Below are 15,702 nucleotides of genomic sequence, written 5' to 3'. Positions count from 1 at the left end.
CCGAAGTTCTTACGGTTTTTCTGAGTGCTTGTGTATTTGTTTGCTGCTGTATCAGTTACTTGTTAGTTGATAAGCAGAGACTAACGTGAAACTGTTTTATGTTCTATAGGCAGAATCTTGGAAGACATGAAAGCAATTAGGGTCAATATACCAGGTGGTCTGTGCGCCCGTGCTCGGGGCTGCAAAGACGTATGCATATGTTGTTTAGTAAAGGATTCCTGCTATGATTCATTTGATGAATGCCTGGCCGACTGTCCAAAAGCTTCTCCGTTAGACCCAGCGGCAGCGATGAATCGTTCTCCATCACCATCCTATCTAATCTAGTCATATGGCTTTTGAAGGATGATGCCGGATGTGCTCATAAATAATTTATTATAATAAATAATATCATAATATTTGCTTTACAATAGTTGATAAGTTTTATATCAATGTTCTTTACGAGTTAATTAGTTTTGTTGAATATATGTATTAAGATCTTTTCCTAATAAACCCCGCCTCCTGTTTCCTTGTATAATTAAGGCCGTGGGCTACATCCTGTTTCCTTATATACATGCGTGTATGCACCCAATCTAATTAAGAGTCGCATTGCCTTCCAATATGGTATCAGTTTCCCGACCCCGATCCTAAACTTAAGTCTTCCGCTCCTGTCGCCGCCACACCATCTAGGTCGCCGCCGCCGCACCACCTAGGTCGCCGCCGCTGCACCTGCCGCCACTCCTTCCCCTAGCCGCCGCAGCCCACCCTACCCTACTCTCTCCTCCTCCCAATCGCCATAACCCCCACCGATCACCACCTCTTGTTACTGTGTCTACCTTGGGCCGCCACTCATATCGTGTTCGTCCAAACGACAACCCACGATGTCCTGATCCAGTAATGAGGCCGAGTATTGGGTTGTGGCTAACGCCATCACCAAGTGTTTATGGCTCCGGCAACTTCTTCAGGAGCTGCACCTTGGCGTGGCCAAGGCTACTGTTGTCTACTGTGACATTGTCTCCGCCATCTAGCTCTCCGCCAACCCCGTTCATCATTGTCGCACGAAGCATATTGAGCTCGACATTCACTTCGTGCGTGAGCAGATGGCTCTCGGACATTTCGGTGTCTTGCATGTCCCCACTGCTTAGCAATTCGCCGATGTCATGACAAAGGGGTTACCATGCGTGAGCAGGTGACGTATCGACTGCGGGGGGAGTTGAATCATCACATGTATGGTTAGGATCATTTCTTAACAGACCCACCTCATGTTTCCTTGTAGAGTTGAGGACGTGGGCTACACCGTGTGTGTGTGCACGCGCGCGTGTATGCACCCAATCTAATTGGAAGTTGCATTGCCTTTCCATAAGTTTTTTTGGTTTTATTTGCATGGATTAAACCTGAAATCTTAAAAGTGCACGCGCACTTTTTCGTAGCAATGGGCGGCCGGTTTGTTACTCACATGTGTGTCTTTTTTTGTCAGCTAGTGGATGTTTTTGTTAGCATTAATTGCGTACAGACTAGTCTGGAAAACAGATTCACGTACATTTATTTTGGCCTCTTCAATTTTTAAAAAGTCATATCTTTTAAACCACACGTCGGAATTCAGATCCGTTTCCATTGTTGGATTCATCGTGACGAGATCTTCGAAACTAGATCCCGCATGAGTATGTTTCGACGAAATTTTTTTGATGTCAACTTTGGTGCTATATGGTACAACTAAAGTACTGCATTGTGCAACTTTAATATTACATGGTGTAACTTTTTTTTAAAACCAACTTTAGTACTACATGGCTTGTAATTTAGTCTAGTTGCACACACATTGATGTTTAGTTGGCTTATAATGTAGTCTAGTTGCACACACATTGATGTTTAGTTGCCAAAAAGACTAGTTGCACACACATATGCTCAGTTGGCTTGTAATTTAGTCTAGTTGCACACATATTGATGTTTAGTTGGCAGGACACTAGTTGCACACGCATATGCGCAATTGACGTGTCAATGTACTCTAGTTGCACACACATTGCTATTTAGTTGGCAGGACTGGTTACACACATATATGTTCAGTTGGCGCGGCAATGTAGTCTGGTTGCACACACATTGATGTTTAGTTGGCATGACTATTGGCACACACATATGCTCAGTTGGCGCGGCAACATAGTCTAGTTGCACACACATTGATGTTTAGTTGGCAGAAGGACTATTGGCACACACGTATGCTCAGCTGGCGCGGCATGTAGTCTAGTTGCACACGTATTGCTGTTTAGTTGGCAGGAAGAATAGTTCGTCGAAACATCCTCATGTGGGATCTACTTTTGAAGAGCACGCCACGAGGATTTCAACGGTGAAAACGAATCTGAATTTCGACACACGGATTGAAAGTTATGCCTTTTTAAAATTTCAAAATCACAAAATAAATGCGAAAAAAAACTTGCACATGCATATACATGCACACGAGGAGATGTATATGCTAGCATTTAATACATAGTACGAAAAGAGACTACTAGATGACTATTTTAATTAAAAAAAGGGGCAAAAAATTACCTAAAATGGCAAGCCGCTCGTTAAGCGTCCCAGGCGGCTGTGCACTGGCTAGACACGTCCTGGATTAAAACGCCGCCGCTTCACCGTGCCACCTACAAAATATACGCGCTCACATTGCTCCTCTACACCATTCTCTTCACATGGCACCAGTGCCACTTCAGACGTAATTTTGTTCTATGTGAATAAGCCTCCCAACGCGCCCTGCTATCCCTCCAAGCGCCTTTGATGCGCCCAGCGTGCCATCAATCGCCACTAAGGGCATTTTCAAGGGAGACCCGTAAACCTTCGGTATATCTTTGACCGGACACTTTTATTCACTTTTGCAATATAACGCAGTTCTGCATCGGTCCGCAAGGTGATCCGGATTTTCATTTTCTGGCAAAGCGAAGATAAACATAGGGGAGCTATACCGGACTCCGGACATTCACTTGATCAACCAAAAGCCTCCGCGTGCCCCTCTCTTCTCTCTCTCTCTCTTCACATGCATGGTCCCCCTCTCCTCTCTCTCTCCTCCCAACCGCACATCACACTACAAATAGCCCACCACATGCATGATCCCCACCTATTTTTTTCTCCTCCCAATCGGATACTTTATGATTAGCATTGGATGGCTTCCTTGCCAAAAAAGCATTGAATGGCTCACTTCGGTATCGTGTCCTTCGGAGCACGCCCGGACATGAAAACGGACATATACCATAGACTTTTGCGGGTCTGCATTGGAGATTCTCTAATACCCCAATGTTTGAGGGCTAGAAACACTGCCATGTCGATTAGAGCACTACTTCCCCACACACAATACACTCCCAAGCAGGTGAATTGCCACCGCGGTGGCTATCTCTTCGGCTTCCTCGGTATCGTTCGATATGTCGCCCCCCATCACCACTGTTATCCTTGATGCCATTGCCACCATGGTGATTACCTCTTCGGCATCCTCGGTGTCGTTCGTCATGCTGTCCCGTCACTGTTGTTGTCCTTGGTGCCATTAGTGACATCGCCAAATCAAACCAAACCCGTCATAGTGCAGCACGTAGCAAAAGGAAAATGAAGACTAAGAGAAGATTTTCATTGGTGAGATTTGCATTTCATCCAAATTAACTGAAAATCACAACAACTGCCCTAACAATGGGAGTGTCTAATAAATGGTCGGCTGATTTTCATTTGGGTATCTGTCAAATATTTGGCCCAACTGGAATATAGGACACGTGTAAATGCATAGTTTCCCCCTCAGAGAGGCCCACTGCTCCAATCCCGCTAGCCGCCCGGCCAAGTTTTCTTTTTGTGGGTGATTTTTTTATTAAGTTTTATTATCAAAGTTCATGAAAAATATAAAGCATCTCAAATATAATAAAAATTACATCGAGATTTCAAGACCACCGGACAACTCATGAAATCCATCATTTTGCGGGAATATGAAAAAGTCAAAACATTACAATCAGGCTACAACCAGCTACTTTATGGACCTGTTGGCGATTTACAATACACCACCTACTTTTGATTTGGACTGAGAACGATCAGAGTCATCAATACGAACTTAAACTGGTCTCCAGGGTAGCGATTTTTTTCCCTTGAATGTCTTAGTAACACCGGCATTGATAATGTCTTGGAAAGAAACCTAACAAGCTACAAGTAGAGCTGGAAAATAAAAACTAACACTGGTTTCAAACCGGGACTCAACAACATCAGTCATAACACAAAATGATCCTGCCCGAAATGCAGTTGTGCAGACTATCAAAGATCAATTCCAGACTTGAAAATAAAGTGGCCATCAGCTGTTGTGTGATATTTTGTCTTTGTTTAGCGTAGTCCACCCATCCCCAGTGTGGATGTTATGCTCGTCGGGATGTTGATCTATGAAACAAACTGCCGGCAATTTTCTGAACATAGAGGATAAAAAAAAACATTGTGACATGAAGAATGACAAGAAAATCAAGCAAACCAGAAAAAGGACACTAAAAAACGTTAATGCAAAATAAACTTGATTACAAGAGATTACAGTCCTGTGATGTATGAGTGAATCGAAGCACGATCAGTGCCCCAATGCCCTTAACATCATTTAGCAAGTGGTCGCGCTAATGGCTAACACCACACTTCCGCGCAAGCATAGCATGGTACTTCCTCTGTAAATAAATATAAGAGCATTTAGATCACTAAAGTAGTAATCTAATCGCTCTTATATTTGTTTACGGAGGGAGTACTTCTTAAAAGGGATTAAGCTGGCCCTTCACGCCTCCCACTTATGGCTAGAACTTATTTGGTGTAGAGAGAAGGTCCATCATGTATGGTAGAAATTTAGGGTTTATGGTTTACCCTCTATTTTTTTGTGCTTATTCATGGTGCCGCTCACAATTCGTATATCTGAGACTAGCGGGTAGGGGCCTTTTTATATTGCCTTTCCGAAAAGTCCATCTCTTATATAGATAATATTTCTAATCTTTTCAACTAGTTTCCGGCTAAATTATTACTCCCATCCAATGTGACCGGCTAAATTATTACTCCCACCCAATGTGACATGTATAGATGCATCGGGGAGATTGCCTAGTCAACTATAAAATGGCAAATAAAACTCTCTTTTCTTTCTCAGGTTATAAGAGCATCTAGCTCGTATGTTTTAGCTTATTGGTAAAAAGAATGACCACCAACAACTTATCATTAACTACTTTAAGTCTTTAACACAGTGGTCATTCTACGTACAAGTTTGGGGTCTGTTAAACCCACAACTTTTGGGAAATACAACCTTCCTCCACTATTCGAGGTGTCCTAATGCGCGGGCGCGCAGGCCACTCAGCTGGCCCTCATTTTCTAACATGTTAGGAAAACTTTCTTTTTAGAACATTTGAAGTTTGTAGTATGTGCTTTTAGAAAAAAAAACACAGTTTAGCTTTCTTAATTTGAAACTTTTAGAATTTTGTTCTTTCAAGTTTTAATTTTCTAAAAATCAAACTTATAGAATTTTATTCTTCCAAGTTATCATCTTTTCTAAAATTCAAATTTTTAGAATTTTGAACTTCCAACTTTAAATAATTTAAAATTTCAAAATCCACAAAAGAAAAGAAAGTAAAATTGAGAAGAAAAGGGAAAATAATGACGTTGATAGGGCCCCTCTGCATTGCAGTACCCTCCCCGCACAAAAAAATGTGATGCCCTCTGGTGGTGCCCCCCTTAACAGCCCGGCATTCCCAACGCTCGAAGACCACAACTCAACGCTGGGGAAGGAATTCACTTTCACATATCATATATTGCACTCGATAGACCATGATAGATAGGGTAAATATGATACATACGTAGTCATGCCCTTTGAAATACGTTGTGGTACTTCTACTAAAAATACATCACACACATTACATGGTATGTCAGACCCGCAAAAGAGCTATTAATCGCTATTGCCAATGTTGCGGGTGCTTTATCTACTAGCTCTCTAACCGAGGGCCAGTCTAGTAATGGGCACAACACACGACAATTTTGTCCGGCGGTTTCATTCTGGGTTTCTTCAAGCCATTTATCTCATGTTTGAAAGTATTTTATTCCTTTTCTTCACAAAGTTACAAATATCCCAATATTTTTAGAGAACATGCAGACATTTTATAAAATTTAAAATCACATGGATCTTTTTTCAAAAAATAGGCGAACACTTTTTGAAATATATTTACAGTTTATAAAATGTTCTATTATTTTTAAAAATTATATGAACATTTAAGAAAAGGCATGAACACTTTTAAAAAGATGAGCATGCAATTTTGTAAATTGTTCAAGCATTTATAAAAATATTCATGCACTTATTTAAAATGTTCACGTGATAAAAAAATGTTCACATATTTAAAAAATATCCTGCCATTTTAATTATTTCCAAATATCTTTATAAATAAATTTTAATTATACTCCCTCTGTACCAAAATATAAGACCTTTTTGTAAGCTAGTTTAACCTACAAAACTTTCTTATATTTTGGTACAAAGGTAGTGCAATTTAAAAGTGGAAACAAAAAATTAAAATAAATAAAGTAAAATAGAAAAAAGAGAAAAGGAAACTAAAAAGTAAACTGATTGGTTCGGAACAAGCGAGGCCCATCAGACCCCCCCCCCCCCCCCCCCTCGAGTTATCCCAGAAATTTGACACAATGAGGTTCAAATAATAATCACCACATAAGGTTTCGAGGTATGGTCGATGAACCACGCACATGATCCGTTGGCATGGCCCATTTTTGTTTCTTTTGTTCCTTTAACTTTATATTCAATTTTTTCTTTCAACATTTTTGTTTTTTCAATCTTTTAATTTTATTCCTTTTTTTGCAAAAAATATTTCTTTTTTTACTTTCTATCAAATTTACGTTTTTTGTCTTGTCATTTTATACTTTAAACATTTCCCATACTATATGAAATTTCATGCACACGTGCCTGGATACTATTTTTTAATCCATAAACCTTTTTCTGTTGGACATATGTATTTTTGTGTACATTAATTTCGAAAATATGTGATAAAAATGTATGCATGAGCATGGTTTTCTTTGTTTCCGGCAATGGGTTGTTTGCCATATTTAAATGCAAATGCTGAAAATATGACATCAGATTTTTAGCATTGCCAGCCAACCTTCAGATTTTCCATGCAACAGATAAATTTCATGCTGTTTTGTAAGATTTTCCATTTTCCACTTTTTTCCATATAGTGTAAAAAGTTTAATAGAAAAATTGCCATGCTGCAGGCTGCAACGATTAATTGACATGCGTGTGGACGGGATCCGACGTACCTGAGGGCATCAGATCTTTAACGCTAGAAATCAGAAATCATATGTATATTGGTGTTCTTTTTAAATAGATTAACATCATTTTTTTTACAAAAATTGTGAAATTAAAATATGTTTCTAAAACGGCGCAGACCCGTACATGGGCCCGCTCTAGGGTGCCACTCAGGAAAAACATGGCACAAACTAGGCCCAATGACCGCTAAAAACACTGTGCCCGATCAGCCCAGTCCCCTTCCCCTCCCCGGGATCACCCGACACATTTTCTCAAAAAAAAAAAAAAAAAACTTCGCGAAACCTACCAGGAGATCTTCTGACGCTGCCGAGGAGGAAGACCGCCGCCGCCGCAGCCGCCCGGGCCCTGAGGCGCCGTTGCAGGAGAAGCTGCACTGCGCTGGCTCGCCGACCAAGAGAGTGCGTACCTCCGAGCCCTACCCTCCTCCCCTCCCCATCCACCCCCCGCGTCATTCCAGGTTCGAGGTTCGTAGCTTAGCTACACCGAGCGGTCAGACCACACAACTTCCGGTACTAATCGAACTCCCCAAGCATGATTATTGCTTTAGTACCGTGTCGTTCTTCTCTGCATAGAGCATCTAGTATATATGAAGCCGTAGAAAGGGACGGCTCAAATCATCTCGAGGAAGCAACGAACCTTCTTTAATGTTTGGATTTGAGTAGAGCCTTCTTCAGAGGATTCACTGTCCACAGTTTGTCCGAAGATGCAATGGCAGTGCACCACTATCGTTGTCCCCATAATTGGTACTCCCTCTGTTCACAAATATAAGATGTTTTAACTTTTTTGTGAGTCCGATGTATATATATAGACACGTTTTAATGTGTTTGTTTTCCCGCAAAAAAAAAGTTGTAGTGTGTTTGTTCACTCATTTTAGTCTGTATGTAGTCCATATTGAAATGCCCAAAACATCTTATATTTGTGAACGGATGGAGTACTGGGATACAGTCTGCCAGCAAGATTGATCCGCTTTGAAATCTGATGTTAGATGGCAACTGAGGTATATGTAATCTACTGCAAATATATAATATTCGGGACTGAAGAGTAAAGTTGATGGTATCTTATTCTCCTGCCAGTCTAACTTTGGTATCGCCTTGCCAAACTCTCATTATGATTCTTGTCAAGAAAAACTTCCTCTGCTATTTAAGCGTCAAGACCTGAATTTCCCTGATATCTTCGTCAGTATTTAGTACGCTACGCACAGAGGCACCTTCCATTATTGATTCTTTTGAAAGAATCATATTTAGTCGTCCTTCACGATTCCCTGGGAAAGCAGGAGGCCTAATTCTTTGACCATGAACATCCAAAATATTCTAAAAGCCTTTAATTATAGAGGGCAAAGAATATACGCCTTTATGCATTTGAGCATGCACTCTGTGGGCAACAAGTTGTGGACACGCAGGGAATATTTATCTTTCCGTCTTCTTATCTATTCTTCCATCGCCAGAAACCACACACTCTTGCAAGCCAAGGGAACCCACTGAGTGATGCACATGTTTCATGGCCTGGAGAGCTCCAGGTACTCGGATTCCATATCAAATTATCACACGGTAAAGGCAGAGCAGTGCTCCATTCTGCAGTACCGAATGTTCCCTCTCGACTGTTACCATGATCCGGACACGACATGATAGGTTAACTTGCTACGCGTTGCCGACAGGTGTAGGCACGAGAGAATCTTCGTTGCGTGCTGCTTACACGATGCTACCTTCGTATTGATCTATCACATATACATCATATGAATCATGTACCACGAGTGATTTTGCCACTATTCATTTTGCGGCTTATAAATTTCATATTATCTGGTTCATTTAAGTTTGTTCCTGAAATTTCATAGCTATATATAACATACTACCTCCCATAAAGAACTTTTGTTGATACTCGTAGAGGTATACAAATCTGGCAATTTCCACAAATACATAAAGATCATGGTAACAGTCGAGACCCCCCCCCCCCCCCAAAAAAAATTTACTTGAAAGGGGTAATCTGTCCAGCTTTACTTATCAAAAACTAGAAGGATAACTCACTTCTTCAGCTAAAAGGATAACTTACCCTTTAGCTGAAGAGGCAAGTTCTAATCTCAACCACTGATCTGCATCGAAAGTCGGAAATAAAAAAGGAAGATGTAATTTTGTTGCTTGCATAATAGCGAACATGGAATATACATCACAAGCATGTTATTTCAGCTTGCTGCACATTTGACTTGATAAGGTACCAGTGCCGGCTTTGGCAAATACCTTAATTACACAAACACAAGTGACTTGATAAGGTACTGGTACCATCTTTGGCAAATACCTTAATTACACAAACACAAGTGACTTGATAAGGTACCAGTACCAACTTTGGCAAATACCTTAATTACACAAACACAGGTGACTTGATAAGGTACTAGTACCAGCTTTGGCAAATACCTTAATTACACAAAGACAAACATGATTAAGCCAGTTTCCTCAGCAGCAACACACGACCATCCTTGCCTCGAGCTGCCTCTCCATGTTGAATCTTGCAATGAAGTCTTCCACTCTCCTATTCAGCTCCTCAGTAGGCAGCTCCGTTGACTCCTCACAGTCTTCTTCCTTCATCACCTCTTCTTGCAGGTCATCACCAACATTATTGTTAACCAGTGCGACGTCGCTCTCTTCTTCCTTTTCACATTGATCTAGCTGCTGCGTGGTCATGCGTACACTAACTTCTTGTTCTGCTTTGACGATCTCTTCTGCAGCATGGGTCTCTTTGATTGCATGTGTAAAAGCCACAAGCTCACGGACCACAGCATCTATGTCATCCTCACCAGTGCTCGGGGATCGAGCACCGTTCCGCGAGAGCCTGGACTCGGTGGCGAGGAAGAGGACGATGATGTTGGAGAAGATGAAGAGGCACTTGGGTGTGGCGATCGCTGAAGCAGCAGAAGGAAGTGACACAAAGAGGAAGGCCCTCAGGCAAGAACACGCATGCGGTACCCAGGTCACCATGGATAAGAGGACCAAACCAAGAAGAGCGGCTTTGGAGAAGGCCTGGATCCGGCCTGCGTAGCCTCTAGCCATGGCGGTTTTCGTGGTAAAGGGGCGATGTTGCGTTGCACTCTTGGCTTTGCAATAGCGAAAAGAAGAACGAGCATATGCATGAAAAAACACAAGGAACCTGATGGATGCACGGCACCTAACGCATGCGGGTGTGGTCTATTTATAGCTGGAGAGTAGTGGCCAAAAGTCAGTTGGTCTTTACCCCGCCGGCTAAGTTATTCCCGGTTGAAATCAATCACTTGATTCCCTGCCTTATGCTGTTCTCTGCTTTTCCCATCTTTGCAAAAAGCAGTGGGACGTGATGGTCTAGTGGTGCTTGGGGAATATGGGCTGATTGCAAGGTGTCTTGCTATGGTGGCTCTACATCATTCTCGACGCTGGACTCGGTGGAATTTATTTTTATTTTTTGAAGGCTTCATTTGATAATATCATGCGGGAAACTGAAAACCCAAATTTAGATGAAGATATTTGTTCAATGTATCTATCGAGGGATTATTCCAAATAAGATCCAATCTATCGAGATGCAAATGGTAGAGGAACAAAAGGTGTTGCTTCTGCAATGAAGATGAAGCAATTCAGCAGTGTTTGTCTCATGTCTTCTTTGTCCCTTTTGGGGTTGTGGGTTCTGTGTTGTAGCATATCCTTTCTCTGCAAGTAGTATCTCGAGTATGTTTGCTGTTGGGGAAGCAATTCAGCATTGTTCGTCTCATGTCTTCTTTGTCCCTTTTGGGGTGGTGGGTTCTGTTGTGTAGCATATCCTTTCTCTGCAAGTAGCGTCTCGAGTATGTTTGCTGTTCAGGAAGCAATTCAGAATTGTCCGTCTCATGTCTTCTTTGCCCTTTTGCGTAGTTTGGTTGATGAAGCATGTTGTAGGAGGCCGGTTTCAGTCAGTCAGCTGAAACCGTTGGTCAGGTGCTTTAGGCTTTAGGCCTTTAGCAGAGTGTTGTTTGTTGTTGTCAGGAAGCTGGCGAAATCAGGTTGATATTTTGTGTTGGCGAATGAGGAGCAAAGTAATGGGGAATAGGACTGCGCAGCTGAACTCTGTTTGCACTAATGTTTTTCTTTTCAGGTTCCAGTAAAAGGCCCGATTGCACAGGGAGATTCTTTGGATAGTCTGTCCAGGAAGGCAACAACTTGATGAGATAATTCATATGCAAACAGAAATTGCTCACTTGTGGCATTGTTTTCTATTCAACCTCGAAATCGCTGCTACTGAGCAGGTAAATATTATGAATTACTTCTTGTCTTCTGTATATGTCAGTGCATTACCTTTGTGTGTATTTCCGCCTGTGATTAATTTCCCAATCACTTCAAGAAATAATACTACTGTACCAGCCCAGGAACTTACTGATGTTGCTTGACTCATGTTCTGTTCTGTATCTTTAAGGCTGTTTTGGATAGAAAAAGAGAACTCACTAACGTTGCCAGTCTTGTTCAACTTTTTTTGTATAGATTGTTCTGTTTCCTCGTTTGTTTTTGTAATTCATCATTTTTTCAGCTAAACATATTGCTCAATAATACACCAAGGCAAGCAAGGAAATCTGAACAATGTGCGCGGCACCATAGGAGGACGGGTGAACACATGGCACACGTCCATATGCCCACCTTGCATTGAAACTGACAAACAAGATTGTTTTCGAAAGACCAGCAAATTCAAATTTAAGTGTTCAACGTAGCAAATTAAGATTAAAGTTTTTAATTAGAGAATTGATAGGGGCCGCGCGAACGCGTCCCCCCTCTATCATAAATTATGACGTCCACTCTCCCACTTGAGGAGATGGTAAGCCAGCGCATCCATCAGATGCACTGTGGACCACTAGCCTAGACCACGACTCTTCATAATCAGTCATCAACCCCGTCCAGGTAAGTTATCAAATTCATCCAGGCATTGACTAGCAGATTTATTATAAGAAATATCACCTTCATCAAATATATAAAGAGAATTTATCTTTACTACCCGTGTCGGGGTGTCGAGCCATATATTTCTTCAATAGGTGGTAAATTCTTAACATCTTCAGATTTAATACCAGTTTCTTTTATAGATTTCTTTGCCTCTTGCATACTGAGGAATAGAATACCTCTCTTCTTTGGAGTTGCCTTAGGTAGGGGTGGGCACTGTTAAACCGAAAAACCAAACAGAACCGAACCGAACCGTATTAACCGGTTTGCCGGTTAATTTAGTGGTCCACTTTTTGGTTTGGTGGGAAACTCTATGGTTGTTCGTTGGTGTTTGTTCGGCTTGAATTGCCCAGAAACCGTATAGACCGAACAAACCGATATCTACGACACCTCGTGTAATACCTTGTTTACGTATGCGCAACAGGGCGTCACACCTAATCTCTAGCTTAGTGTGACAAGGAACCTGACGGGTGGGTCTGGCCAACTGGCCGCCATCTGGCCCGTGTGTGTGGAGTTAAAAGAGGCTGCCTGTGGTTGAGTGAGGCATGCGTGTGTAAACTACTTTGTACCTGAACCTTTCCACTGCAATCTCACCTCCTTCCTCCTCTCCAAGTATTTCTCACCTGCCTCCTTCGTTCTCATCCTCAATCCCCTTTTCCTTTGATTTGGTGTGTTACAATTGGTATCAGAGCCAATTTCGTCGCCAATTTTTTTTCCTCCGCGCTGGATGTAGATCGGTAACATCCACCGCGCCGGTGTGAGCTGATCTGACAAGCACACCCGAAATCCGTCGCGGGGTTCAATCTTTCCAGAGCGAGGCGACGACGCCCTGAAAGCTTCGGCGACCACGCGACAGGTGTTGCCCGCCATGGATGAGAGAAACAACATCACCAAGCTGCTCGAGTCCCTCCTCTCCAAGGTGGACGAGCAAAAGGCGGCCCACGACAAGCAGATCGAGATGCAAGCTACGTTCAACACACAGATCTCACAGGAGGTGTGTGGTCTCGCCAAGCAGAACGATCTGACCCAGGTGGATGTCGATGCGACGCGCAAGACCGTCGAGGGCTCGGCATCGTCGTCGGGCTCGGCGCATGATGAAGCACGGAGACGAGCCGGTGGTGCAGATCAAGGTCTAGTGGGGAGCAGGAGACAAGGCACCAGCAACATGGGAAGATTACAACGTCCTCCGCAAGTGATTCCCGGCCACCGCGCTCTGGTCGGAAGAGGAAGAAGAGGCACCTTAAGGAGGGGAGAATGTCATACCTAATCTCTAGCTTAGTGTGACAAGGAACCTGACGGGTGGGTCTGGCCAGCTGGCCCGTGCGTGTAGAGTTAACAGAGCCCGCCTGTGGCTGAGCGAGGCATGCGTGTGTAAACTACTCTATATGTGAACCTTTCCACTGCAATCTCACCTCCTTCCTCCTCTCCAAGTATTCCTTACCTGCCTCCTTCATTCTCATCTTTGATCCCCTTTCCCCCTGCGATCTGGTGTGTTGTTATTGTTACACAGGGCCGTTTGATACAGGGTTGTTTTGCTGATCGGCCCATCCCAGTTGTAACTTAGGAATAACTAATGTAATCACCCCATGCTCCCACTTCCCTCGTATGAAAACCTAGCCGTCAACAGTGACACCATCAGGCGGCCCCCTCTCCAGCCTTTGGCGAACAACTCATCGTCCAGCCGGCTTCCGCGAGCCAGCAATCACCGGCAATCCTTGTTGGTTGTGTCGGCTGTCCGGCTAGTCGGTCGATCATAGGTACTTGGACCGTTGCTATGAGGTTCTAATCTTTGGATCGAAGTAGCACTACTATAAATAACACCATGCTAGCATGAATAATTTAATCTGCTTAGATTATTTTGCTATTGTTTGCATGCAGCATAATCAATAGTTGTATTCTTCCAACAAGTAGTTATAGGATTCCAAGCTCAGTTTATGACTAATATTAAGGTTACTAGCTCCTGTGATTATTTTGTGCATTCCATACAATGCAAATCACCACTCAATAATTCTTACACTTCTACTGATGGGTGCATGTACTTCGGGTTTTGTTAACCGAGCAAACCAAACCGATATATTTGGGTGAATATGGTTCGGTTTCTAAATTTTGTGTGATTATTTTGGTTTCCATTTCTCCAAAACCAAAATTATGAAAAACCGGATAAACCGAACCGTATTAACCATATAAACTGAACTCTCAAGCCTACGCTTAGGTGGTAATTCAGGAAGTGTCCAATCATTATCATTTCTCAATATATTATTCAATAGTTCTTCAGTCTGTCCAATAGTTCGTTCACTGAAAAACAACAACACAACTATCTAGTTAGTCCCTAGAAGCATCGATTAGTCCATTATAAAAGATATCAAGTACTTAATTTTTCTTGAGAGGATGATCATGCAAAACGTTAAGTAATTGGAGAAGCCTTAACCAAGCTTGAGGGAGATTCTCCTTTTTAATTTGCAAAAAGTTAAATATTTCCTATAAGGCAGCTTGTTTCTTATACGCAGAAAAATATTTTTTAGAGAAGTAATATATATCATATATCTTGAGGACTGTGCAAACAACCAGGAGCAAGAGTATTAAATCACTTTTTAGCATCATCTTTTAATGGAAAATGAAACAACTTAAGAATATAGTAATAGCGATTTTTTTTCACCATGAGCAAATAGGATGACTATATCATTTAATTTAGTAAAGTGTGTCACAACAGTTTCAGTTTCATAACCATGAAAATGATTAGATTCAACCAAAGTAATTTACTCAGGATCGACAGAGAATTCATAATCCTTATCGGTAACAAAAATAAAAGAAGTAGCAAATTTAGTATCATATTTCATTTTCTCCGTCATAGATTTTTCTTTAAGCCTACTCATTAATTTCTTAACACCATCTCTATCATTAGAAGCAAGAAATTTTTTAGCTATCTCCCCGTTAATAATATAACTCTCAGGTATTCCAACTCTAGTAGGAGAGCTAGGCATAATAGGAGAATCATAATTTTCATCAGTTTCAGCAATTTCAAGTTCTTTAGATTTAGCAAGTTGTTCATCAAGAAATTCACCCAGTGGCACAGTATCATGAAGCAAAATACTAGCATCATCACAAGTTTCATTTATAGCAGAAGTAGTATCATCAATTACTTGTGACATATCTGAATGAGTAACAAGTGGTGGTGTCGCAAGCCTACTCAAAACAGAAGGTGAATCAAGTGCAGAGTCCGATGACACTTCCTTACCTCCTCTCGTCTTAGAGGGTATGATCTTGGTTCTAGTATCTTTCAGATTCCTCACAATGATCAACAGATATAAATTCCAAGTGACTCAACAAACAGAGCTATGCTCCCCAACAATGGCGCCAGAAAAAGGTCTTCATAAGCCACAAGTATAGGGGATCACAACAGTCTTTGAGGGTAATATTTCATCCAAATTTATTGATTCAACACAAAGAGAGCCAAAGAATATTTGCAAGTATTAACAATTGAGTTATCAATTCAGCCACACCTAGAGAACTAAATATCCGCAA

At 41.8% G+C, this 15,702-nt stretch overlaps 1 protein-coding gene and 1 non-coding gene across 2 annotated transcripts; both read right to left on the bottom strand.

Moving 5' to 3' along the window:
* Window positions 1-9,369: 9,369 nt before the first annotated feature.
* On the bottom strand, window positions 9,370-10,317 carry LOC125514939 (uncharacterized). The gene has a single exon (XM_048680312.2). The coding sequence runs from the start codon at window positions 10,300-10,302 to the stop codon at window positions 9,709-9,711; it is 594 nt and encodes a 197-aa protein (XP_048536269.1). The 5' UTR covers window positions 10,303-10,317; the 3' UTR covers window positions 9,370-9,708.
* Window positions 10,318-11,991: 1,674 nt separating this feature from the next.
* LOC125517795 (U1 spliceosomal RNA) lies at window positions 11,992-12,152 on the bottom strand. Its single transcript, XR_007287803.2, has one exon. It is a non-coding gene; the product is annotated as a U1 spliceosomal RNA (small nuclear RNA).
* Window positions 12,153-15,702: the final 3,550 nt, after the last annotated feature.

The sequence above is a fragment of the Triticum urartu genome, chromosome 6A, assembly GCF_056163025.1.
Source record: "Triticum urartu cultivar PI428250 chromosome 6A, HENAU_Tu73, whole genome shotgun sequence".
Taxonomy (NCBI): Eukaryota; Viridiplantae; Streptophyta; class Magnoliopsida; order Poales; family Poaceae; genus Triticum; species Triticum urartu.
Note: the sequence above shows the minus strand (reverse complement) of the source record. Positions and strands in the feature narration are given on the sequence as shown.

Bases quoted from the DNA above. Each gene is read 5' to 3' on its own strand.
- LOC125514939 (XM_048680312.2), bottom strand. From the start codon at position 10,302: ATGGCTAGAGGCTACGCAGGCCGGATCCAGGCCTTCTCCAAAGCCGCT.